General features: G+C 39.4%; 1 protein-coding gene across 2 annotated transcripts; it reads right to left on the reverse strand.

Annotated features, from left to right (window-relative positions):
- Positions 1-709: 709 nt before the first annotated feature.
- On the reverse strand, positions 710-26,595 carry LOC306872875 (protein NLRC3-like). 2 transcript variants are annotated; one of them, XM_079421766.1, is made up of 9 exons: positions 26,501-26,595; positions 11,736-11,845; positions 11,133-11,255; positions 8,956-10,911; positions 8,335-8,508; positions 8,078-8,251; positions 4,600-4,646; positions 2,890-4,504; positions 710-2,017 (listed from the first exon to the last, which is right to left on the reverse strand). In XM_079421766.1, the coding sequence occupies exons 2-8, from the start codon at positions 11,822-11,824 to the stop codon at positions 3,975-3,977; spliced, it is 3,093 nt and encodes a 1,030-aa protein (XP_079277892.1). In that variant the 5' UTR covers positions 11,825-11,845; positions 26,501-26,595; the 3' UTR covers positions 710-2,017; positions 2,890-3,974. The 2 variants fall into 2 exon arrangements, with proteins under 2 accessions (XP_079277892.1, XP_079277893.1); XM_079421767.1 differs by having other exon boundaries at positions 1,463-2,017; positions 8,956-10,908; positions 26,501-26,592.
- Positions 26,596-26,613: the final 18 nt, after the last annotated feature.

The raw sequence follows: 26,613 nt of genomic DNA on the forward strand, positions 1-26,613 counted from the left end.
GTGATCTATGGCAGATGAAATTCAAAGTGATTCAAAAAATAAATCTGGCTAAATCTTCTACAAACCCAGATGCAGAAACAAGAGTAGGAGACAAGAGACGAAGGCATAATAGCAAATTAGAAAGGCTTTATTGATTAACTTTTATCAAAGGTATCAACTGAAAAACATTCACAAATGTAGCTGGTTAATATTGTAACACGAAAGCATAAAAAAAAAAATCATTAAATGGCAGTTAAAAAAAAAAAAAGTTAAATGAATATATATAAATGGCAATTGCATGGATAATACTGTGTATGAATGCTTTTTTTTTTTTTTTAGATGTTGAGTTGGTAATGACCATCTCTTACTCGATTCAAAATTAGTTTAAACTGCACATCATTAGAGTCCAGGGGCCTCATTTATAAAACTCTCCGTAGATTTCATCCTAAAAGTGTACATAGGCACAAAAACTCGATTTTGCATACGCACAAAAGTTTTCAGATTTATAAAACCATGCGTACACCGGAACCTGCTCAAAAATCCCTTTATAAATCCCAGTTAGGAGAAGATTGTGCATAGGTGCATCTCCACCCTGTCTCCTCCCAGAAATCACCATATATGGAGCTTACAACGCCTAGTTTTACTATGCATAACCTCATCTGCATATCATTTCCATGCATATTTCCATCCACGTGATACCATGTTTAACACCGTCATTTTTTTTTTTTTTGCTAAAAGTCATCCACTATCCTTGTTATGTTTTAGAATAAATATATCAAAATATTCATTAAAAACAAAACTGTTTAAAATAGTTTTAAGTTTTTAGATGAAAGTTGATCTCATTCTTTTACACTGGCTATTTTTAGTGGAAATACATCTGTTACAATCAAATACAATTGTCATATTTTAAAATGAAACGTGCAAATCTTACCGTTTACTTACAGTTGTATCCTTCAAATACAGTGGTATGTTTCATAATGTTGGTGGAGATGCCTTCACGTGACATTAACACCTCCGTGCAACTGCGGTTGTACAGTAAGCTATTATCATTGGACCTATTCTTTGGACCACCGAGTATCCAGCAGTGTCAGCCATAATATCGAAGTAAGTGAGCATCATTGATCATTGTTCTCGCTAAAAATATTTTCTCATAACATGAGATCTGCAGTTTAAAGATGAATTATTGTGCACCTATAGCACTCCTATATTTAAATTACTTTTTCCACACATGAATCTACACTATATACAGCATAACGACAAGGCAAATAACCGGTTTTGAACATATTTGCAAATGTATTAAATATAAAAAACTTAAATCATTCCATTGCATATGTATTTATACCCTTATCTGGGACAGTTGAAATTTAGCTCAGGAGCATTCATTTAGCTTGTAAATGTTACCACACTTTGAGTGAAGTTAACCTGTGGCGAATTCAATTGAATGAGAATGATTTGGAAAGGCATATTAGAGCAAAGACCGAGCAATGAGGTAAAAAATTTTAATAAATAAACTGCATGTATAGCTCAGAGACAGGATTGCATCAAACCACACATCTGGGAAAGAGTTCAGAATTAAATTCTGCTGCATTGAAGTTTCACAGAAGTGTGTAGCCTCCATTATCCATAATGGAAGACATTTAGAACAACCAGGAATCTTCCTAGAACTGGCCCCAATGTGTCGACCTGCCCCAATTGTCCAGACTGCACGAACATTAACCCTTTTGTGAACCACTTGGCTGAAAAGCTTCATGAAGCTTCATTTCACCATCACTACAGAATAGTGCTAATTATTCTAATTTTCTCTCTGTGTTGTTGTATAAGGGTCACTGATGGCTTGAGGCAGAAGAATCATAGTATATTTCACAATGTTGGACTATCAGCTGTCCAGGCAGTGGTTCAAGAGGGGGATGAAGTCTGTGCCGAATCCGACTGCAGGAAAGGTGGCTATCAAGCTGGATACCCAGAACCAAGTCTGTAAAATTTAGTAGGAACGCTATGGACGAAAGGAATGTCTTGGTTCCTCCTCTGGTGAAATCAGCTGCTGAGTTCATGGGTGGAATAAACATATGGCAGGACTTTTACTCTCTGACCCCTGGACTATACACCTCTGTCTGTAATATATCTGCTTGTTTTACACTCTTTGGCCACCAGGTGGTATTGTGAGCAAATAAAGCCTCCAGAAATGAACCCTTTTGTGAACCGAGCTTAAAGCTTCATTTCACCATCACTACTGTGCGGTGCAACAAAATACAATAGGGTTTGCACCTATGTCACGTTTTGGTCAGTTAGTCAGATGCGCAGGCATTGTGGCGATACTCGATGTAGAGGTGGAAAGTCCAGGGGCCACAGAGTAGAAGTCCTGCCATATTTTTGTTCCACCCATGAACTCAGCAGCTGATTTCACCAGAGGAATGTAGTTAATGTAGTTAATAAACCAAAAGAGAGAAAGACTAAAACCAGAGAGATTAAAACCAAGCACGCTCATTCATCAAAAGCATAACATAAGCACAATACGTCACGACTTTCCTTTTTTTTACTTTTACTAAGATAATCTGCTACTTCATGGTTTGATTCAGCATTGCACAAATGTATGCTGTGAAACAATATTGCAGTTGCTTAGAAGCAAAATTATTTGAATTACTAAAAGGCTCAAGAGCAAACAAAAAATTATGGTGGCAATGTATTTTTCTTTTCCTCCAGTTGATTTAATCCAAGACTGTGGCTGAAGTCAATTGTAGTTCTTGTGTTTCTCTTTTCTTCAGTGATGTTGATTGTTAACAGCAGGTGTTCATCACTAATGCTCAATCATCATTTAATTAATCACTTAATTATCTCATTAACTTTAACTCTTTGAGGACTTGAGATTTGTCTTGAGACTTGCTTGTGACTTCCTCCTCTGGTGAAATCAGCTGCTGAGTTCAGATGGAGGCACAGCCAAAAGAAGATGAACAATGACGTAGGAAATGTATACAACACACCTTAAAGGAAAAAACTGCATTAAAGGGTATGGAGACACACACTCGAGAGATTCCCTGCAGAGTTCTCTCGGTTTTATTGTCTCTGATAATAAAATCTAAATTCTGGCATCAAAACCCCAAGACTCTGGGAATGATTCCTCACAGCACTGGCAGAAACCACCACACAAGTCCGACTCTCTAACCATTATGCTACGACTGCCCCAAGTGCATTTATAATCAATTTTCATCCATATAATTGCCTACAAAAAATCTGAGTCAACTTCATTGCTAAGTAAAGAAGTATTTTCAAAAACTTTACATTATATATCATCAAAAGTATAACAGGAAATTACAAAAAACTGCATGTTTCCTCAAGGCAACATTGTACCGTAATGGAATCGCATGAGGCCATGCAGGCCTACTAGGTTAGAAGTATATGATATTTGTAAGAAAAAGAGTTAGAATTAACTAAATGTATTTGCATTTTTTCATGATTTTGTAATGCATTTGTTAGAATTTTTTCTACTGAGAGCAATTGCTTTCTCAGCTTTCACAAGCAGTGAGGTGTCATTAGTGAGGAAGGAGATTTTACGTGCATATGCATGTGTGTGTGTGTCTGCATGCTTGTAAGGATAAGGTGCATATTAGGATAAGGTTATGATGATTTTTAATGTTTTACCCTGAAACAACACTGATTGTAATGTTTTGATTTGATAACTGATAGGATGGTTTGCTAATATTTGTGCTCCACGGTGGTACAATGTTGCATGAGAGCAACAGCCGGATATGAAATGTTACTTTTTATTAAATATGAGATGTGCAATACATTAAAAACTAGATAAATCTGGTTGTTCAAGTGTTTGTTTAAAGACATTGATGTTGTCAATAAATATATTAATTTTTTTCTGCATGAAAATGTCAAATGTTTAAATTTTTCTGTTGAGGCAACATACTTTTAAAAAAGTAAATAAATTAAAAAGTTGTAATAATAATAATGAAAATGTTTAACGATATGTTGAGGTTTCTCACAGAAGGCTGTTAATTCTTACACAGAAAAACGGAACAATCAGGATAAACTACAATTCCAGCGTAGAGGGGTTCAGTGAATGTGGTGTTGAATGTGTGTAAGTGTGTGAGTGTGTGTGTGTCATAGACGCAGTAGAAGGACAGAGAGCCAGCCGACCAGTCCACAAACACTCCTACTCTATTAGTGCTGGGTGTAGGGGCAGGAATGTCAGTTGTCTTATTATTGTACCAAAAAGTGTACAAGTTATCACTACAATAAAGACTCCATGACTTTTCATTCCGTCCAAACCTACAGTTACTTCCTCCTTTCCTGGAGATTCTTTTATATGTCATTGCTACATGACCTGTTCCGCTCCATTTAACCTCCCAGTAACAGCGTCCAGTCAGACTCTCTCTGCACATAACCTGCTCACAGTTCTCAAATCTCTCTGGATGATCAGGATACGGTTGATGCTCTTTCTTACAACTCGCTGTTTTGTTCTTCTCAGACAGGATGAGTTGAGTGTGTGCTGTGTTTGGATCCAGTGTGAGATCACAGGAATCTGTACACAGAAAGACTGATCAGAACATCTGACATCATTAAATATGCACAGGTGTGTGTGTGTGTGTGTGTGTGTGTGTGTGTGTGCGCATGTACATTTTCTCAGTCCTGGTCTGATCCTTAAATGTCCTCCATGGTCCAGACTAAAGAGAGACAAAAACATACACACAAACAAATCATGTTCAATAAGGGGATAACTACTGTTAAATTAAATGGATTTACTATAATGTACAATAGGTACAGATGGTATTCAACCAGAAGGAACTTTTCACTGCTGTGGGCACCGCCACCCCCGTCTGCAAAATGCATTTGTAGCTTTAGACTGCTGAGTGGCGCTTTAACTACAAGTTATCAAGCGAACGCATCAAAGCACAAAATCTCACAATATGATAATTATTGCGATATTTAAAAAAGGTTTTTATTTATATTATATTTTAAAAGAGTTTTAAATATTACATTTACAGAGAGTTCAAAATTAAGAGCTCCGTGTTTCTTAACGAAGAAAAAAGTGAATATACTTGAACTCAACACTTTGTGGTATACGGTCTCAGTCTAAATTACATTCACACTGGTGTTTTAGGAAGCCAAACTAATTAGAATATAATAATAATAATAATAATAATAACAACAAAAACAATGCCAGTAGCAGCCACAAGCTGTAAAACAACTGCACTGTAAAATAAATGAAAATGAATATTTCATAGATATATTATTTTTGCTTTACACTACAGTAGGGAAATTACAATACTTTTCCTCATTTCTACACTTGAAAGAGCAATTTTGAATTTAGACTGCAGTAACATTACCCATTTAAACCACTAGCTGTGAGCAATTTTCAACCGTTCAGCATTAAATGTTTTATCAACGTTGTTTCAACATTGAAGGTTGGTCATATGCCAGCTGGGATACTGCACTTAGCTTTTATTTTGAAAGAAAACTCTAGCTTCAGTGAAAACAAGCGTACAAAAATGCGTCTCACTACTAATTTAGTGAAATGCTGTAATCATCTGCCACAAAAATAAAGCAGATTGCTAGCCATTATGTTCCCAAATGCACGCTAAACTCACAGCACATGCAATAAATGAGTTACTCCGGATCACAACAGCGCTTTGCTTTGAAACACTCAGCGAAAACAGGCTTGATGAAGGGATTAAGCCATGCACCAAAGCATAATTGCCCACAACAAGTATATTTTAAAAACTACACTTTTTGCCCGGAAGACCTGTCGTTTCATATCGTCATGTGACCACAAAAATATTCAGACAATTTTGGTATCGTTAATATCGCGATATTGAAAATGTTAAATTCTCACATTACTTAATATTTGTCACAAATTTGTATTTACATTTTAAAATTCCATTAATAAAATGGCATATATTTCTGCACAATGTATTAACAGCCAGGGGATGTAAATTTTCAAACAGGATCTGTGATGTGAAAAATTCTACTCATTTTGTTTAGCAATCATATTATTTTATTTAGTACTGGACTTCAGAAGCTACATAAATACATGTTTCCCAGAAGACAAAATAAATACAATTTACTCTGATCATTCAATTGAACAAGTTTACACCCCCGTCTCTTAATGGATTATGTGGCCTTCTTGAGCATCAGTAAATGTGGTCACCTTTTGTAATAGTTATGCATGAGTCCCTCAATTGTCCTCAGTGTTAAAAGATGAATTTCAAAATCAAAGTCAATGTTGGAAAGGGTTCAAATATGCAGAAAATGCTGGAAAACCAAAGAAAGTGCAGGAGCTGGGGGATTTTCCTGAAGAACAGTAGGCAGTTGAACTGCTCAGGACAAAAAAAGGGACTCATGAACAACTATCACCAAACAGAAAGACAGTTGTGCATCATCCAGGAAATGACACATAGTATTAAGATTCACTTTTGAATGGGGTCAGTTTTATTATTATTTTAACATTTTAATACAAAGGAATTTAATTAAAAGTTATCCACAATTTCTTAATTCATGGACATTATAATTTTAAGCAGGTCACGGGGAGGGCTCTGTATAGGGGACTAGATGTTTTAAGAAAAAAAGGACAGATAAAGAATAAGTATACATGATCTGCTGAAATGCATCAGCAAAGTTTCAAACCTTTCATTTGTGACAATGGATCATTAAACATTTATACGATGATTAATTTGAGATTACATTTTATAACGCTTTATTAGCCTGTAATATTACCACAGATTTATTTAATTATTTATCTTTATTTATAAGTGAACATGACAATTTCAGCATAATTTATTAATGGTGTAAACCGTCCCTTTGTGCCACCTGGTGGTGATTTCGTGAACGAGTTTCCTGTGTGACTGGGTTTTATTTAAAGCCGTGGCCTGGTGGAGGTAATAGGCATTTTGGTTGACTACCTACTGTGGTACAATTGTTAAAATAATTAGATCTAAAAAACGCTTATTATGTGCTAAACAACTCTTACTATGTGTGTCCATATCCATACTATTACTAGGACTCGCAAACCATGCATCACACACTATTGGCAGCGCAATCCTAAAAACCTGCGTACTTTGCCTATGTCTGCTAACACACTACTTTCTTTTTCTATTGGTCTCTGGAATTGTCAGTCTGCAGTAAACAAAGCACATTTCATTACATCTATTATTAGTCATTCAAGGCTAAACCTCATGGCTCTAACAGAGACCTGGATCAAACCAGAGGACACTGCTACTCCTGCAGCACTCTCCAATAATTTCTCATTTTCCCACACTCCTCGTCTGAATGGAAGAGGTGGAGGTACTTGTCTGCTTATCTCTAATGACTGGACATTTATTCCTTTACCCTCTCTGGGTATTAACAGCTCCTTGGAATCAAATTCAGTCACTATTACCCACCCTTTTAAAATCCATTTTGTGTTTGTTTATTGACCCCCAGACTGCAGCCCGCTGCCATCAGCTCCCGCGTCTCTCTCACACACACACACACACACACGAGCGCGACTTTAGCACAATATTTAGTAACTTTCAGACCCTTTAGGCGGCTTTTTTCCAATAACGGTTACATACTAACAAACCAGTGTTAATTTCGTCGACGACGAGAAATATTCGTCAACGAACCTTTTTTCTGTGACTAAGACTAGATGTTGACGAGCTAAAACTAATATCTGATGATAAAAACTATGACGAAATTTATGCCACATCTTCGTTAACAAGACGAGACGGGACTAAAATGTTATTTGAAGTCTAACGGACATTCAAAATACATCCTATAGGCTAAGTTAACTGTCTTGTCTTTCAAAATGTACTTCTCTGTCATTGGAAAAGGGGCGTTTGCATGGCAGCCACGGTGGACGGATAGGCTACCAAAACGCGAACTAGCGATCTGAAACAATGGCCTCAGCACCCGAAGGGTTAGGGAGTGGGTGACTAGACGTCCCATTTTTCCCGGGAGTCAAAATTCATTGTCGATTAACTTAAAGTTAGTGAAGGTGCGATAGGCAGAATCGCGCTGATAAAAGTGCTCTCTCTCGCGCACGCTCCACTTCTTCAGTTCTAACGGTAAGATTAGCAATCTAGTGTAATCCAAATATCACCCTTACTGCCGCACATACTTGAGTATCTGCAGATTATAGTTTGGATCCTCCAGTTTGTGTTTGAGCAGCTGGTCTCCTGATGGTCCTGGGTGATTGTAGCTCAGATCCAGCTCTCTCAGGTGTGAGGGGTTTGAACTCAGAGCTGAAGACAAATAACCACAGCCTTCCTCTGTCACCATACAGCCAGACAACCTAGAAACACACAGTAAGATCATCTACAGACACACATCAACATTATGACCAGATGACTACATGACGTCTTATGTTCTTATTACCTCAGTATCTGAAGCTGACAGTTTGGGCTCTTCAGTCCATCAGAGAGCAGCTTCACTCCTGAATCCTGCAGGTCATTGTTACTCAGATCCAGCTCTCGTAGGACAGAGTTTGAGGATTGTAGAGCTGATGATACAATTTCACAATCCTGAGCAGTGAGATTACAGCCAGCAAGACTGAAAAAGAGCATTTTTTTCTGTGAGTGTAATATGTTTAAAAGTGAAAAATCATTTTATAGACCTTTTTCACAGACTGTATATTTTTTTTATAGATTAGATTTTATATTTTCCTTTTAAATTATGTACATTTATTACAGTATACTTTGTATTATATTACCTTTGCATCAAATTACCAAAATGTTAATGTTAAATAAATAAAGTTAATGCTGCTGTGAGGTGTTTCTAATACAGCTATGAGAGTGACAGTAAATTTGCCATCATTCTCTCTTCTGACTGTCGTTATCAATTTATCTATATTTTTTTTTTCCATTTACCACTATAGATGTCAACTCAACTACAATGACTTCTGCTTCTGAAAAAAAAAATGTAAAAATGGTCCATTGAAGTTGTTTGAATGTTAAATATTAAGCTTATTCAATAATTACAGAAGAAACAAACACTCACAGAGCTTTAGTGCAGCTGCTGGCAGCTGGTATCAGTCTTCTTCGTCCCTCATCTGATGTGTTGTATTTCTTGAGGTCCAGCTCATCCAGCGGCTCCTCTGATATCTGAAGCATGTAAGCGATTGTTGAGCAGTGAGAAGGAGAGAGTTTCTTCTCTGAGTGTTTGTCTGATTTCACAAACTCCTGAATCTCTCTGGACAGAGTCTGATCTTTCACTTCCAGCAGACAGAGGAACAGATTGATGGATCTTTCAGTGGAGAGTCCATGTCCATCTTTGATCTTCTCTTTAATGTACTGTGTGGTTCTCCTGATGCTCTCTGTGCTGTTCTCTGTGCGTGTCAGTAGATCCTGTAAGAGTCTCTGATTGGACTCCAGTGAGATGCCCAGCAGGAACCGCAAGAGAAGATCTAGATGTCCAGATTTACTCTCAAGGGCTTCATCTACTGCAATTTTAAGCAAATGTTGTACTAAAGCAAAATTCTTCAATCCCTCCATAGTTCTACATACATAATAGTAAAACACATAGAAAGCAGCGAGAAACTCCTGAATGCTCAGATGAATGAAGCTGTAGACTTTCCTCTGATGAATCACAGATTCCTCCTTGAAGATCTCAGTGCAAATCCCAGAATACACTGAGGCAGCAGTGACGTCTATGCTGCTCTCAATCAGGTCCTCCTCATAGAACATCATATTGCCCTTCATCAGCTGATTGAAAGCCACTTCAGCAAGTTTCACAATCACTTCTCTGTTGAACTGCAGGAGTTTCTCTGGATCTCTCTCTTCATACTTCTCGTTCCTCATGTTGATCTGAATCAGCAGGAAGTGGATGTACATTTCAGTCAGAGTTTGGGGGATTTCTGCACTCAGATCTTCTTCCAGGAGCTTCTGAAGCACAGTGGATGAGATCCAGCAGAAGACGGGGATATGGCACATGATGTGGAGGCTTCTTGCTCTTCTGATGTGTGAGATAATTCTGCTGGCTTGATGCTGGTCACTGATTCTCTTCCTGAAATATTCCTCCTTCTGAGGCTCATTGAATCCCTGAATTTCTGTCAGACGGTTGATGTATTTGGAGGGGATCTGATTGGCTGCTGCTGGTCTGGAGGTGATCCAGATGAGAGCAGAGGGAAGCAGCTCTCCTTTCATGAGCTTTGATATCAACACACCCACTGATGAAGTCTCAGTCACATCACAAACTTTCTGAGCGTCTGAAAACATCAGTTTGATTCTGCTTTCATCCAGACCATCAAAGATGAACACAACTTTACACTCCTCATAAATCTTTGAGTCCAGATCTTGAAGTTCAGGATGAAAGTCCAGCAGAAGTCTGTGAAGACTGTACTGATGATCTCGGATCAAGTTCAGCTCTCGAAATGGAAGCACAAAGATGAAATCTACATCCTGATTGGCTTTTCCCTCGGCCCAGTCCAGAATCAACTTCTGCACAGAGACCGTTTTTCCGATTCCAGCGATGCCTTTAGTAAGAACAGTCTTGATTTGGTCTTTTTCCTCACATCCTGGTTCAAGTGATGCTTTAAAGATGTCATTGCAACAGATTGAAGTGTCTTGTGAGTGTTGTGTTCTGGCTGTTTTGTCCATCTGTAGAATCTCATGTTCTTCATTCACTCCTGCACTCTCTCCCTCTATGATGTAGAGCTGTGTGTAGATCTTGTTCAGGAGGGTTTCACTCTCTTGGAGTTTCATTCCCTCAAATAATCTCTCATACTTGTTCTTCATTCTAGTTTTGTGCTGGTCTTTGACTCTCTGAAGGCCATCATCTACTGATTGGTGAGAATCCTGTATCAGGGCTTCAGTCTCTTCCAACAGAGCGTGTGTTTTATGAATTGCTTTTTTGTGGGTAAGAAGGTAAGAAGCATTTGTATTCTGTCTGATATGATTCTGATAGTGGGATGTAGAGTATGGTAAAGATTTGATCAGATCATGTATCTCTCCCCTGCTGAAATGTAAAAAACAAAAGCAGAAAAAGAACAATGACAGTGATTACAATGACTATTGAAGACCTTCATAAAACATACAATTACCAGATATGACTTTGATATTGGGAGGCACTTCTGTTTAGTATGTTGCATATTTGGAATACTGTTAAGTTTTGTTCCATTAAAGTTTCTTAAAGTATTTTTCCATTTGTGATACACTACAGTAAGTGTTTATACTGACGGATGGTCAGAGGTCATTGGTTCATCACTCAAGTTGTGGGGTTGCACCATGGATGTGTTACTCTTCACAGACACACAGCTTGGTTCTGGAGACTCTGATCTATGCCTCTTCCTACTGCTGATACTGACAAAAGACAAACAATACAGAATTTTAGAGCACTAGATATGCTGAATAACATGTATGTACCTTAGAGTTACATGTATTGCTTTATCAGAAACTTTCATCTATGGGCAATTAGAAATGAGGAACATAAAATTAAATTCCTCCTTTGGAGGAAATAACAGAAGAATTGCTGAAACAAAAGTTCAAAACTGTTCAGAGTGGTCTATAAATGAGATGAAAAGAAGTAACAGTGAAAATAGGAAAAGATTCAAGATAAAAAAAAAAATGCATACATTACTAGAAAGATCAAAAGATCCAGCGGTTTAAAAAGATTTGGGCAAGTGCTTGAAAAATTGAAAGGAAATTTACTGTTTGGGAAGGTAGGGATGATCATTCTACCAGTGAGGATCAGTGACAGTAAAGGCTCAAGAAAGTTATTTTGTTCCTCTCTGTGATGGTTCCCTGAGACAATCACTAAAGCTAAAATCACTTGTGACTTACCTGAGGTCTGATGTCACTGTTCCATCACTTACAGAGGCCAGATTATTCATGGGTTGATTGCAGCTTGATCCAGGAGATGGAGCACTCATTTTAGAGTTAGTGTATTCCTACTGTCATTTCGCAAAAAAGAAAAAGTGGAGAAATTAATTTCAGACATTTCATGTAAAAAAAAAAAAAAAAACTAAATGAATAAATAGATAAAATATTTAGGGATGCACTGAATTGAAAATTCTGGGCCAAAACTGGAACCGAAAATTCTGAATGACCTTGGCCGAAAACCAAAAATGCTTTTAATAATATCAAATATTTTTAAGGTTTTTTAATTTAACTCAATTTAATGACACTGAATTTGAAAAATACAAGCCCAATAAAATAAACCACACATTTATTGAAAGTAAAACAATAAAATTGGACATAAAATGTATTTATATTAAATGTCAATAAAGTATTTTTACTTCATGGGCATTTTGCAGTTTCTTTTGAGAAAACTATCATCATATCACATACAAACAGAAACTAAAAGGTCTTCACAGCTACCCGTAAATATAAAAGGTTGGTTTAACTTGAAGCTACTGTGAAAGTAATAAATTACTTAATGTAATGATTGTCATGGGACATTGCTGCAGGGAGAACGCAGGAATCGAGGACATCTTAAACAGTCTTTAATAACTGAAAACAATGAAATAATCCAACATTGAGGAGAAAGCAAACACTCGTAACCTACAAATAGACCAGCCAAAGGAGAACTGAACAGAAAGGAACTAATATACACAGGATAATTACAAAAACACAAGTGCAAGGGATAAAGCAAATCAAACTAAACAAGAACAGGAAAATGACCAAATAAGGAAACAGGAACAACTGCTGGGGAAAAACAGGAACAAAACACTGACAATGATAGTATTACTGCTAATAATACAATAATTATCAAAATATCATTTTAAATAATATTTACCAGAATTTATTAAATGTAATAAATGTAAATACACCACACATTATTTCTGAAAAAATAAATAAATATATATATATATATATATATAAAGCTGTAAGCAGCAATTAAAGGGCCAATCACAAAGAGGGCAAGATAAGTCATGTAAGCATGGCTGGTAGCATCAGACCAACTGCATCAATGAGCAATTAAAGATATATTCATGAAAAAAATCAAGTACAGTAAATTAATATGATTGACAGAAAATTATAAAAAAAATGGAATTTAGAAAAAATAAAACAGATTTCACAGGGCCCTATAGTTATTCACAAATGCAGGAACTGGAAATCTTGCAGTAGAAAATATGATACAAGTAAGTAATGGCGGCGCGCGGACGCAGCGGCTTCTCTCTCTCCCGACAGAACGGTGTTTTCGTGTTTTTTGTCTTGTAAGTCGCAATGCTCCTGTCTTCAAGTGCGTATACAGTCGTGAGTTTCTGCTCGATGTCGGCAGAATCACATTTTTAGAGTTAAACTCAGCGCACACCGAAGAGCTGCGGGACCTCGGTCTGCTCCGAAAGCCTACTCCATCACCGACCCCCACTACTGCATCTTGCCCACAGCGGAGGCGCTACAAGCGGCGTGAGAGGAAGCAGAAGAGGGGTAAGCACGGAGGTATCCGAGCTAGGCTAGCGGCCAACCCACACAAGCCAGCTATTCGCCCCATCGTACTGGCGAACGTACACTCTTTGGACAATAAACTGGACAACATCCGACTACTTCGCTCTACTCAGAGGACTGTAAGAGACTCTTGTGTTTTTGTGTTTATGGAAACATGGCTTAACAACAGCGTACCGGACTGCGCCATACAGCTCGACCAGCTAACATGCTATCGAGCTGACAGAGCTCTCGTCGAGGGAGGTAAGATCCGCGGCGGCGGGCTTTGTGTTTACATCAATGATGCATGGTGTCGCGATGCTGTTGTGGTCTGCAAACACTGCTCACCCTTGGTGGAGTTTATGATTATTAAGTGCCGGCCGTTCTATCTACCGAGGGAATATACAGCCATACTGCTCGTTGCTGTATACATCTCTCCCAGCTCCAACAACAACAACAGGAGCGAGGCACTAAATGATCTGTACCAGCACACCAGTGAGCAGCAGACAGCCCACCCAGATGCTTTTCTCATCTTGGCTGGGGATTTCAACCACGCAGACTTAGAGTGTGTTCCCAAAAATACATCAACACATAGACTTCCCAACAAGGGGAAAAATACTCTGGACATTGTTTACACCACCCAGAGAGGAGCTTACAAGGCCCTCTCCCTCCCCCACCTCGGAGCCTCAGACCACATCACTGTCATGCTAATGCCTGCATACAGACCGCTCGTTAAAGCCATCAAACCAGTTCACAAACAGATAAAAGTGTGGCCGGGAAGGGTCGTCAGCGGCACTTCAAGACTGTTTTGACACCACTGACTGGAATATGTTTAAACAGGCTGCCACATACAACAACACTACAGACCTCCAAGAGTACTCAGAGACTGTCACTGCCTACATCACCAAGTGCATTGATGATGTAACGGTCACAAAGTCCATCACTGTCCGGGCCAACCAGAAGCCGTGGATGACAGGGGAGGTCTACACACTTCTGAAGGCTCGGAACGCTGCCTTCAGAGCTGGAGATGAGGAGGGCCTGAAGACAGCTAGGGCCTGAAGACATCAGAGAGGCCAAGAGACAGTACTCCAGGAGGATAGCCCATCGTTTCAGCGATAGCAGAGACACTCGGAGCCTGTGGCACGGGATAGAGACCATTACGGAATACAAGCCCCCACCACAGACTTGTGACAGCACCATCCCCTTGCTGAACGAGCTGAATGCCTTCTTTGCTCACTTTGAGGCACAAAACAGCACCACTGCACAGAAGACTACACCTCCTCCCGGCGACCAGGTGATGACGCTGTCCCCAGACAGTGTGAGGAGATCCCTCAGCAGCATCAATGCATGCAAAGCTCCGGGTCCTGACAACATTCCTGGGCGTGTACTGAGAGACTGTGCAGTGGAACTCACTGATGTCTTCACAGACATTTTCAACATCTCGTTAAATCAGGCCGTTGTCCCCACATGCTTCAAATCTACCACCATCATTCCAGTCCCGAAGAAGTCATCTTCATCCTGCTTCAATGACTACCGTCCAATAGCACTCACTCCTATTCTCATGAAGTGCTTTGAACGGCTAGTCATGCACCACATTTACATTTACATTTATTAATTTAGCTGACGCTTTTATCCAAAGCGACTTACAATGCTATACATGTCAGAGGTCGCACGCCTCTGGAGCAACTAGGGTTAAGTGTCTTGCTCAGGGACACATTGGTGTCTCACAGTGGATTCGAACCCGGGTCTCTCACACCAAAGGCATGTGTCTTATCCACTGCGCCATCACCACCCCCTATCCACCCCACATCAAGTCTGCCCCCCCCCCCCCCTCTGGACCCCTTCCAGTTTGCATACAGGTCCAACCACTCGACCGATGATGCCATCGCCACTGCCCTCCACCCAGCCCTCACACATCTGGACAAAAAAGACTCATATGTCAGGATGCTGTTCATAGACTTCAGTTCAGCATTCAACACAATCATCCCTCAACAGCTCACTCACAAACTGGTCCAGCTGGGGCTCAACATCTCTCTGTGCAACTGGCTGTTGGACTTCCTGACCGGGAGACCTCAGGCAGTACGGGTCGGCACTAACACATCCAGCACCATCACACTGAACACTGGGGCCCCCCAAGGATGTGTGCGGAGCACCCTCCTCTTCACACTGCTGACCCACGACTGCACACCGTCACACAACTCCAACCTCTTCATTAAGTTTGCGGATGACACGACTGTGGTGGGTCTCATTAGCAACAGAGATGAGACAAACTACAGGAGCGAGGTGAGCCGCCTGGCCGGGTGGTGCAGTGACAACAATCTCTCTCTGAATGTGGAGAAGATGAAGGAGATTGTTGTTGACTTCAGGAGAGTACACACTCAGCATGACCCTCTGACCATCAACGGTGCGACTGTGGAGAGAGTGAGCAGCACCGAGTTCCTGGGTGTGCACATCACAGAAGACCTCTCCTGGACTAAAAACACTGTAGCACTGGCCAAGAAAGCACAGCAGCGTCTCTACTTCCTCCGCAAACTTAGAAGAGCCAGAGCCCCGGCCCCCATCATGTGCACCTTCTACAGAGGCACCATCGATAGCATCCTGACTAGCTGCATCACTGTGTGGTATGGCGCTTGCAACGCATCCTGCCGCAAGTCACTTCAACGCATAGTGAGAGCAGCTGAGAAGATCGTCTCTCTCCCCTCCCTCCAGGACATTTACAGCACCCGTCTCACCCGCAAAGCCCTCCGCATTGCAGGTGATCCCACCCATCCGACACACAGCTTCTTCAGTCTGCTGCCATCAGGGAGGAGACTGCGGAGTCTCCAGGCGAGGACCAGCAGACTGAAGGACATCTTCGTACATCAGGCTGTCAGGAACTCCCTCCCGTCCTTGCCCCCCCTCCGCTCTTTTACACCATGCAACACTGAACACTGACACTACGACCCCCCCCCCCCCCCAGCTCCCCACATCCCCACATCCCCAGGACCCCCCCGACCCACCCACTTAAATACTGTGACCAGCACCTGTCACTTGTGCAGCATTGGACTGATCACTTCCTCATCCAGCATTGACTGCAAACTACCTCTTCGGATGGTCTGATAAAAAGACTGTTCTCCTGTCACTTTAACAGACTGATAAGCTCTTCTTGCACTACACATATATCTGCACAGTTTGTGTTTAATCTAACTGGTTTGCATCTATTCTGCCTTGTGCCACTTTATTTCTCTCTTTTTTTATTTTTCTACAAATGTCCTCAGACTGATAAGCTCCTCTTGCACATACACATATATATACACACACACACTATACATACACATATAACTGCACAGTTTTGTTTTATTTAACTGGTGTGCACTCTATCTGCCATGTGCCTTATGTCACTTTATTTCTCTTTTTTTATTTTTCTACAATGTCCTCAGACTGATAAGCTCCTCTTGCACTAATATATATATATATATATATATATATATATATATATATATATATATATATATATATATACACACATACTCACATATGCACTCTATACATATACACATATATCTGCCATGTGCCTTATGCCACTATCTCTTTCTTTATTTTTTTTTTATTTTTTTACAATGTCCTCATTTGTATATCTGTATAGTTGTATGTACATATGTTTAAACTGTATTTATCTGTATTTGAACGTCTACTGTCAGTGTCTTAAATGTTAACTGTATGCACCAAAGGGTCTGAGAGTAACGCAATTTCAATTCTCTGTATGTATGTGCCGTACATGTGGAAGAATTGACAATAAAGCAGACTTGATATGGGCAGTAATAATGCTTGAAAATGCAGTAGCCTTGCATTTGTGATAACTGACATCAGCCTTTAGTACCTTTATAAGGGGGGAAGTGGTGTGTGGCCAAGCATGGTGACCCATACTCAGAATTTGTGCCCATCCAAGTGTACACACAGTAGTGAACATACACAGCCAATGCTGCGGCACCCGGGGAGCAGTTGGGGGTTCAGTGCCTTGCTCAAGGGTCTCACCTCAGTCGTGGTATTGAGGGTAGAGAGAGTGTTGGTTATTCACTCCCCCACCTACAATCCCTGCCAGACCTGAGACTCGAACCCACGACCTTCGGGTTACAAGTCCGACTCTCTATCCATTAGAATAGATCTGCTACGCTGCTGCTGCGGCAGAGCAAGCACTGAGTGTGTTTTAAAATGTGTTTTAAAGCATCAACAGACATAAGGGGTACAAAGGTTGGCTGGCAACATGAGACTGGGAAGTGATACACAAACAAAAAAAACAGGAAAAAAATAAAACACTCTGCTAGCCAGTCCAATTCACAACAGTCATCAAGTCTTAATTGCTCTGGAGGCATACAGCGCACACATGCAAGGACCAGCTAGCTGTAACATAAACACTGGAGGAACAGCGATCAACTAAACCTAATACCAAAAACACAACTAAATATATTTCAAAGGAAAATAACTCCAATACTTAATTTATTATTTTAATGGAATTAAAATAATAAAAACAAAACACTAACAAACCCCATAAAAAACCTCTGCCATTACCTGCAACACCGCCATCAATCCCAAACTACTTTCCAAAACGTTTTCCAGATCAAAGGATAAGGAGCGTGACCATCAGCACACAAATCCACGATGCTTACATCTTCATTAAAAACATAATACCCTATTTTAATAAAACAAGGCTTTATTAGCAAAACAACCAATGTTCGTTTAGCCTACCTGCTCGAACGGACCATGTGCACAATCAAACACAGAGGTACTACATGTACAGAGGACAGCATGATGTTTGTCTGCATTAAAAACAAAATAACCTAATTTAATAAAAAGCCTTGTGCATACAACGCCAAACAATCAATATTCACTTAGCCTACCTGGTCACCCAGACCATGTCCATGCACCAACGAACAGGGAAGTGCTACCAGACAGGCGCTCTCACACAAAAAGATCAGACCCCATCTTCAGGCATCCTTTCAGCTGCCTGCTAAAAGCTCAAACTACCTGATTGGCCACGCCCCTAACTACTAGTCACCTCCCTGGCTACATACAGCAAGCACTAGTCATATATTTTAATGTTGAGCAGCGAGCTCATTGGCTACCGATACAGGAGAGAACCAATCAGCTGTACCATGTGACAATGATGTAATTAGGTCAGATTGAATTAGACCTATCAGACTGCGCCATCTAGAGTTTCATGTCAGAATTCTGTATTTCTGTCATGACAACTCTCGGAGGGATTGGCATGGTAATGTACATGACAATGTTAATGTATTTGGTCTTGGTGGCATAGATCTGCCACGCTGCTGCTGCGGCAGAGCAAGCACAGAGATTCGCCACTGCCAATACATCCACAACATGCTGCTGCGAGCATGTAAGGAATATTGCTGCTTCAAATATAACATACATGAAATAACCTCCCACAACGCAGGAGACATAGAAGGGACAATACAAGCCAAACAAGAACAAAGCACCCCCCAACAAGCAGATCTATCGCCAAGACTGCAGCTGCTCCGAAGAGCCATGTGAACCGTATATATTACTATCTATGTGTGCCTGGGCTACCACGCCAACCGTCTTAACAATAGTGGCCTATGCCTATGTGAGCCTTGGCTACCATGCCGACCGGCTTAACAATAGTGGCCTATGCCTATGTGAGCCTTGGCTACCATGCCGACCGGCTTAACAATAGTGGCCTATGCCTATGTGAGCCTTGGCTACCATGCCGACCGGCTTAACAATAGTGGCCTATGACTATGTGAGCCTGGGCTACCACACTGACTGGCTTAACTCTAATTAGACACGCACTATGTAATGTTTAATTAACAAAATGGATATACATTGCAATCCGATAGATAATACCCCAGCATCCACCTGAACAAATATCATAATTTAGTCATTTGATAACTGCTGTTACTTTTTCCACTTCATCAGGCCCAGCGGCAGCGTAACAACTTGTTAATTCACGTACGTGCAATGATGAGATGAACAAAGTTAGCCGATGTATGCCATTTTACTCTCTCGTGCAGATAAAAGTTGTCAGAGTTGAAGTGCACAAAAACCCCTGGGTGGACTGACCTGAATAAACTGAAATAAAAGCAGATTTTTTTTTAATCTGTTTTCTGAATTACACAGCACAGCGAGAGCACCCGTCGCAAGACCACATTTCTCCGAACAACACCCATAATGCATTTCACTTGGAATACAACAGCCATAGATAGTGCTCTTCAGCATCTCCCGCAACACTGTCATTGATATCACTGCTATAAGTGCATGCTTCTGACACTGTGTGCAGCTAAAATCAACCACACAGTCATCACAATGAAAACACCGACCTTAGAAATAACGACGTGAACACTGGGATAATCCATGATATATATGGTGAACTCCCATTGAAATGCATACACAAGAATGCTTATTTCATTTAACCTGTTTCATGTCCGTTACTATCGGCGTGTCCTCAGAGCGATTAGATATGCTCTAAACTGCATTTTGCTCCAGTTGTATAAACACAGATGCTAAATGCTGCTGCTAATATGCTTAATATTTCGCTATTGTATACAATGCAAACTGCTAACATGACACTTATTGTTGCTCATTTTTTAATTCAGTTAGGCAGACCACATGATACACACAGCGATATGGATTAGAAGAGCATTCGCTTATCTTAGATGTTGATTTCGCTGTTCTGAACAAGCTGCAACTGCTACAGCGAGCACTAGTCATATACTGTATTTGAATGTTGAGCAGTGAGCTCATGGCTACCGATACAGGAGAGAACTAATCAGCTGTGCCAGGTGATAATGATGTCATTAGGTCAGATTAAGTTAGACCTATCAGACTGCGCCATCTAGAGTTTCATGCCAGAACGTTATACTGTATTATTCAGTATTTGCTTGAGACTGTCCTAACTACAGCCTGTAGCACAGGGGTCACCAAACCAAAGGGGTCACCAAACAAGATTGCTCTGTCCACCCCATATCTAACTTTCGTTTCAGCATATCATGATGGAGCTGATTCTGTGTCAAAAGGATACAATATTGTCTGAATGTTAACATAATTAACGTGGGTTGAGTGTTTCCCAGGTCAAAATGCATATGCTACTGAGCAAGATAGGCCCAGGAAATTATCTAGTGATATAGTGGAACTCAGTTTATAAAACAAAGAGATAACTGAAGTGGCAAATTGTTGAGACTAAATTTGAAATCAACTGAAAATTAGTAAGGATGCAAATAACTGAGTAAAACCAAATTCTTTATTATATTATAGAAAATGGGTATTAGCCCTATACTCATTGTATTGACAGGAATGTATTTGTGAGAGCTTAAAAAGGGGCCAGGACAGCCCTCAACCCACATGAAGTTTCCACAGGTCACGCCAAAAAAGACGACTGGCCAGACGAGCAAATGAGCATGCTTGATATCACTAACAAAAACTGTGAAGGTTTCCATTTACAGGTGACTGCAGTTCTGTCAAGGCCAGGGAATGGTTACCAATAATAACCAGTGCGTGTGCTGTTATGATCTCGAGGAAGAGTCTTGTATTGATCAGCAAAATAGTTGCAAGGTGACACCTGGGTCCACCTCTCTCACCTTAAAATACGACAACCAGCTTCAACAACCCCACACAGCATGAAGTGAGGGATGAAGGGTGTGCTAGTAACGACCCTCCCTTGCAACGAGGGAAAGACCATTGCAATGACTCACAAAGAGTCACCCTGGTGAAGATGGAATGATTGATGGGACAGCTAACGAAATGATCAAAATACTTTGAAGCAGATGTGGGCCAACAAATGGAAAAGAGGAAGTGGAAAGAGAAGGAAACAGACAAGCAAAAAACTCAAGAGAAAGTGACGAGAAAAGACCAATGACCCAAGATGAAGTGCAAACTGATGACAACTCAAAAAGAGATATCACATTCTTTTGTCAGAGAAGCAAAAAAGTGAAAAGATATCTGATGAACACCACATGCCTAATGCTTCTAACTCTACAAGCTCAAGCCGTAGACAACAGCACCCAGACTTGCCTAGAATTGACTTTTCAACCCTCATCTGAATCTGGCAGTGGCTTCTACTTAATACAAAATTATATTTAGATAATTTAGACATATTGTAGATAATAATCATAATATCAGTTATAAAAAATTAGCTATTCAAATGTTTTATGGGAAAAGGTAAAATAAAATAATTGGTATAAATGGGTAACTTACACACACACACAAAAAGGGGGGGGGGGGCGGCTTAGTTTGCTTTGAAGCAAGACCAGTCTTGTATATTGTACCTATACTCATACATAGTTCAAGTTGTAGAATAGAATGTTTTAAGACAGAGGTTCTCAAACTTTTCCATTCCACCACCCACCTAAACAGCTAATCTATTTCAAGACCCACCAAATAATTTGACATCAAAAAAACAACTGACATTACTGTAAACTTAATCTTAATTAAAAGTTTAGAATGCCGTAGCATGTAGCATGATCAATCATAAAATCAGTAGCCTACTAACATTTTGCAATTAAATCCTTGTCCTACCTTGTAACCCAATACAATAAATCCATGAGATGTTTAATCCACAAGCATTCTGAGCATTCCTGAATGCTGGCGTTCACATCAATCCACAAGTCGTTCTTTTACGTTACTGAGCATAGCAAATAAATTGGCTGCAAAACGGTATCTACTCACGTTTAACTTTTAGTCTGCTTGTTACGGTCAAAAAAAACAAAACAATTATTACAGTCACATTTCTATATGTAAGTATTAGCAACTTTACATGGCCACTCAATCTGTTAATCTAGAGAAATGTGCGCTATTCAGTGTCTGTGCGGAGTGTGGAAGCTGAACAGTAGCACGCTCACTGCAGGACAGATGGAGGCACCGGTGCGCTCACTTGCTCTTAAAATACTCCCTCTTTGCTCATACAGATCAGAGTAATACATCTTTGAGTCTAAAGACTCTATGTTTATCACAATAACATCAGAACATTGCGCTTTTGTAAAATAATGACAAATAATGCCATCTCACTCTCTGTGAACTTGAGCGTGAAACTCTGTTTATATCTTTGCATTACAGACATTAAAAATATATCTATAGAGAGTGAAATGTCTACTTTCAAATAAACCAATTCAAATGGAAGACTAATATTCTCAGATTATGTAATCCGTATGAAACATGCATGTACATCCACTACTGCGGAGATGACGAGTCAGTGTCGCCGACTTCATCTCTTAAACCGAAAACAAAAAAGCACTAGTTTATCAGTGAATTATTAAAATGTTAATGCAGCCTCCTTACAGTTTTTCCCTGACACATGCATAATCATTACTTCTTCCGGTGTGCCGTGGCAAGCTTTATGTGTGTGCTTGAGCGCTTATTATGCTATGTGGGCAATTAAAGGCTCATTATAATTATATAAATGGTTTATTAATAAATGTGTGGTTAGTCGACTAATGCTAAAAATTAACAACTACTAGTCGACCAGAAAAATCCTTAATCGAGGGCAGCCCTACATGTCTCATATTGTAATTACAGTAAAGACAAGACAAGAAATCATCATAGTGATGAACAGTGAACTCATGTCTCCTATTGTAATTTTGTATTGTATTGTGGCATCTATTAAGGAAAAGGGGACCCTGTTATATCATATTAATTAGATATAAAATATATGTAGTGAATTGTATTTTACAGATGTAAATTGTAATCTTTGATTAACATTTTTTATCACTGAATATATATTAAAATGTAGACAACCTCATTCCGCTACATTATTAAATCATGTATGTATTAGGGATGGGCATATTTGGGCTCATAAAAAACTAATATTCGTTTATTTAAATGAGGTTTAATGAGAAAGACGTTATTTTTAATTATCAAGTTTTTGTCACTATTTCTGAACAAACTTATGATTAGCCTTTACACAACAATGTTCTACAACAAAGTTACGTTATATCGCAAGGTTTTATTGTGGTTGAAAACTTGTGTAAACAAAAAAGAATACATAAAAAAAAGCATTCAAGATCAAGCAGAGAAAACGGAAAAATCAAGCAGACTGTGCCAATTACAGTACAGAACATAGGCTATAGGCTACTCTAGTCAGTCTATATTTATTGTGTTTACATTGTTTCCCGTATTAATTCTGAGAGAAACAATAATATCCACATGATCGGGTGAAAGTTTGTTCCTCAGTCTGATAACAATAAGAACGCGCTGATAAAGATAACGAATGTCCTCACCAGGCACGTGCAGAAGGAGGGGCTTAGGGGGCTTGAGCCCCAGCCCTTTTTCAAAATTATTCAAAAGTGCCCCCCTCGGACAAATTATATTGTGGTCAATAAAACAAAATGCATTTGAATTCTTATTAACATGACAATTTTGTACAAAACAGTAAGTACTCGCTCAAAAGTCCTAAAACTCCTGTTTATTTTTACACCCATGATCTGTCAATCTGAGGCGTCGCTATGGGTTGCGTGCGTTTTCGGAAACCATAGGCTCTCCAGCCATATATGGTTCTTTCAGTGAGTGCATATGGGTCAACGGAAGGAAAAAATAAACCAAACAATATTTAGAAAAATTTTCATCAATAATCAAAGCTAGGGTGTCGATTTAATTAAAAATCCTAATTACATATTTTAGAATATTACATAATTCAGCAATGCCCATTAGTCATGTAGCTACACCATGATCTGGCATTTTGGGAGACGTAACAATTGAATAGGAAAATAAATTATATATATCATTTTTCTTATGAAATATTATATATTGTTATGAACATCTGGCCAATTATTACTCCCATTATGACAATTCTTTTTTCAACATGCTGTCCCAACAGCAACACATTAATATGCAAATTAGATACAGTATAGATACACTGTGTTTAATGGGAAAACCAGTTTATGGACATTTTTACACACATACTGCATAAAACAAAACGGTATATCAAATAATTTTGTTATATATTTTATAATATAGTTAAGAATTATCCTTAAACAAAGTTTAAGAGAAAAAAAATCCTGAAACCTAAAAATGTATTGGTGATTTAAAAAAAAAAATCCCATTGTTTTTGCCTTTTTGATGACTTTTTGATGACTATTCATGCTATAGTGTCCTCTACAGAGGACATAGAAAAAAATATGAATAAAATATATTTTTCAAAAATGTTAATTTTTATTTTTTTCTAATGCTCTAAACAATGTAATGACATGAAAAAAATGCTAAATTCACAAAGCCTTTTGGGGGGGGGTCTCAGGAGGATATAGCGGACACATGACAGAATCAGGCAATGAAGTAAGCACACGCTTTTGACGTGCCATTTTGAGTACACTACAGAAAGAGCACGTTGCTTTCGCCTTTGTGGATACTTCAAAAGACGTTTGCTCTGCCTGTTTGGTTTACTTGTTTACACGTTCAGAACGTGCGTTTTGTCCGACTCCAAACGCACGTATTCGACGCCCATTTCCTGTTATGATGAACGCACGTCACTTGACTCCAAAGCGCGCGTCAAGAACGCGCGTTTTATAGGAAATCACACGTCGAGGACGCGCGTTTTGATACACAAAACCGCGCCGTTTCCGACGCGCGTTCTATGGCGTTCCGATCGGCTCTTTAATATGACTTTGCTACATGCACTCGTCTCAATGAACGTGACGTCTGCGTCTGCCGAACGTCTCGTCTGCGTCTGCCGAACGTGACGTCTGCGTCTGCCATAGTCTGCTGCAAGGGCGGTTTCCAGCACATTCCACTCACTCATTCTTTATTATTTTTTCCCACTGATCTTCAGTTGTATTTAATTAAGTGATTTTACCTGTATAGCTTTTATTCCAAATAGTAATGAATTTACACAAATGTTCATGTTAAAATATTTGTTTGCCATTGTTTCTTGTCAACGTATGCACAGATCAATGCACAGCCTACTTATCAAGAAATCATGTAGCCTAGGCTACTATTCACCACTAGGAGTCTCTTGACCAACACAAAAGAGTAGTTGTAAACATTTGGGCTGATTTAACTAACATAAATAATATTTGTAATTTGTAATAGCCTATGTAATGTTTAATTTTAGAGTTTAGAAATATTTCGTTTTAGAGTTTCGCCGAAGTTTGATTGACAGGCGATCTGACAGTTAACAGAATTATACTTAAAAACAGTTAGGCAGTCATTTTTTTTTTTCACCACAGGTGAAAAAAAAACTTATATATAAAATTATATATAAACTTATATATATAACTATATATTATATTAAATATATTATATAAGCTATAAAAATGCAATAGCCTATATCAAGTTTGTTTCTTCATATTTCTATCTTTGTGGGGGCATTTGGCCCTCAAAATGTGGGTTAAACAACACACACACAATATCCTATATATAAATCACAGACGCAGACATCAGGTTATAAGACAGACGCAAGTGTCACGTTCATTGAGAAGAGTGCATGTTGCAAAGTCATATTAAAGAACCGATCGCAACCGCTGGCACACTGCACTGAGCCATGTTGAGTAGAGTGTTAAATACGTGTTAGAGAAAAAAATAATTAATAACTTCACTGCCACACGTGAATGACGCGTGACATCTGACTCGACACTTCACTGCCACGCGTGATTTACATGACGTCTGCGTGACGTCTGCGTGACGTCTGCGTCTTAAAATGAATGGAATAAATAGCAGAAAGAAAAAAAAAATAAGACGTTGAGTGAGACGTTCATTGAGACGAGTGCATGTAGCAAAGTCATATTAAAGAGCCGATCGGAACGCCATATTTGACGTGTCAGTGTGCAATCAGACGCCCGAGCAGGCGTTTATGAGCACTTTGGCTTTCCATAATCCGGATGTGCCGCAAACGTTACAAAGCGGACGTCCCCTGTTTGCAGGGTTGTTAGGGAGATGTAGCTATTACAACGTTGTTGACGTTGCAATGATCTACACACATGTGCAGGCTATACAAAACGCTACAACGTTGCACGTCTTCAAGGCTATTCCTAATTGTAATAATCTTTTACTCTATCTGAGGAGATCAAAAGTAAATATGAAAAAGAGATTATAGGCACTTTTAATCGTTTCGTTGCTACTAGTTTGGTCAGTCTGAACTGTCGAAATGTAGGATTCTGGTTTGAAATGCCATGTAAAGAAGGGCAAAACCTATAACCCATTATATAAGACTACGTTATATGAGGAATAAAGTCTGAACTTACCACAAAATATGCGGCTGAATAAACACTCCATAGTTTAAACCTGAAATGGCGTGTCTGTTCATTCTAGTACTTTCGGGAGGTAAGAGAACTGCAAGAGAGGGGAGTAACAGGAA

The sequence above is a fragment of the Barbus barbus genome (assembly GCF_936440315.1).
Source record: "Barbus barbus genome assembly, chromosome: 7".
NCBI lineage: Eukaryota > Metazoa > Chordata > Actinopteri > Cypriniformes > Cyprinidae > Barbus > Barbus barbus.

Bases quoted from the DNA above. Each gene is read 5' to 3' on its own strand.
- LOC306872875 (XM_079421766.1), bottom strand. From the start codon at position 11,824: ATGAGTGCTCCATCTCCTGGATCAAGCTGCAATCAACCCATGAATAAT. The intron at 8,252-8,334 runs GTAATAAGAACA...GTGTGTTTCTAG, and splicing joins TGTCAGCTTCAGATACTGAG to GTTGTCTGGCTGTATGGTGA. The intron at 4,647-8,077 runs GTATGTGCGGCA...GTCTCTCTTTAG, and splicing joins TATAATCTGCAGATACTCAA to TCTGGACCATGGAGGACATT.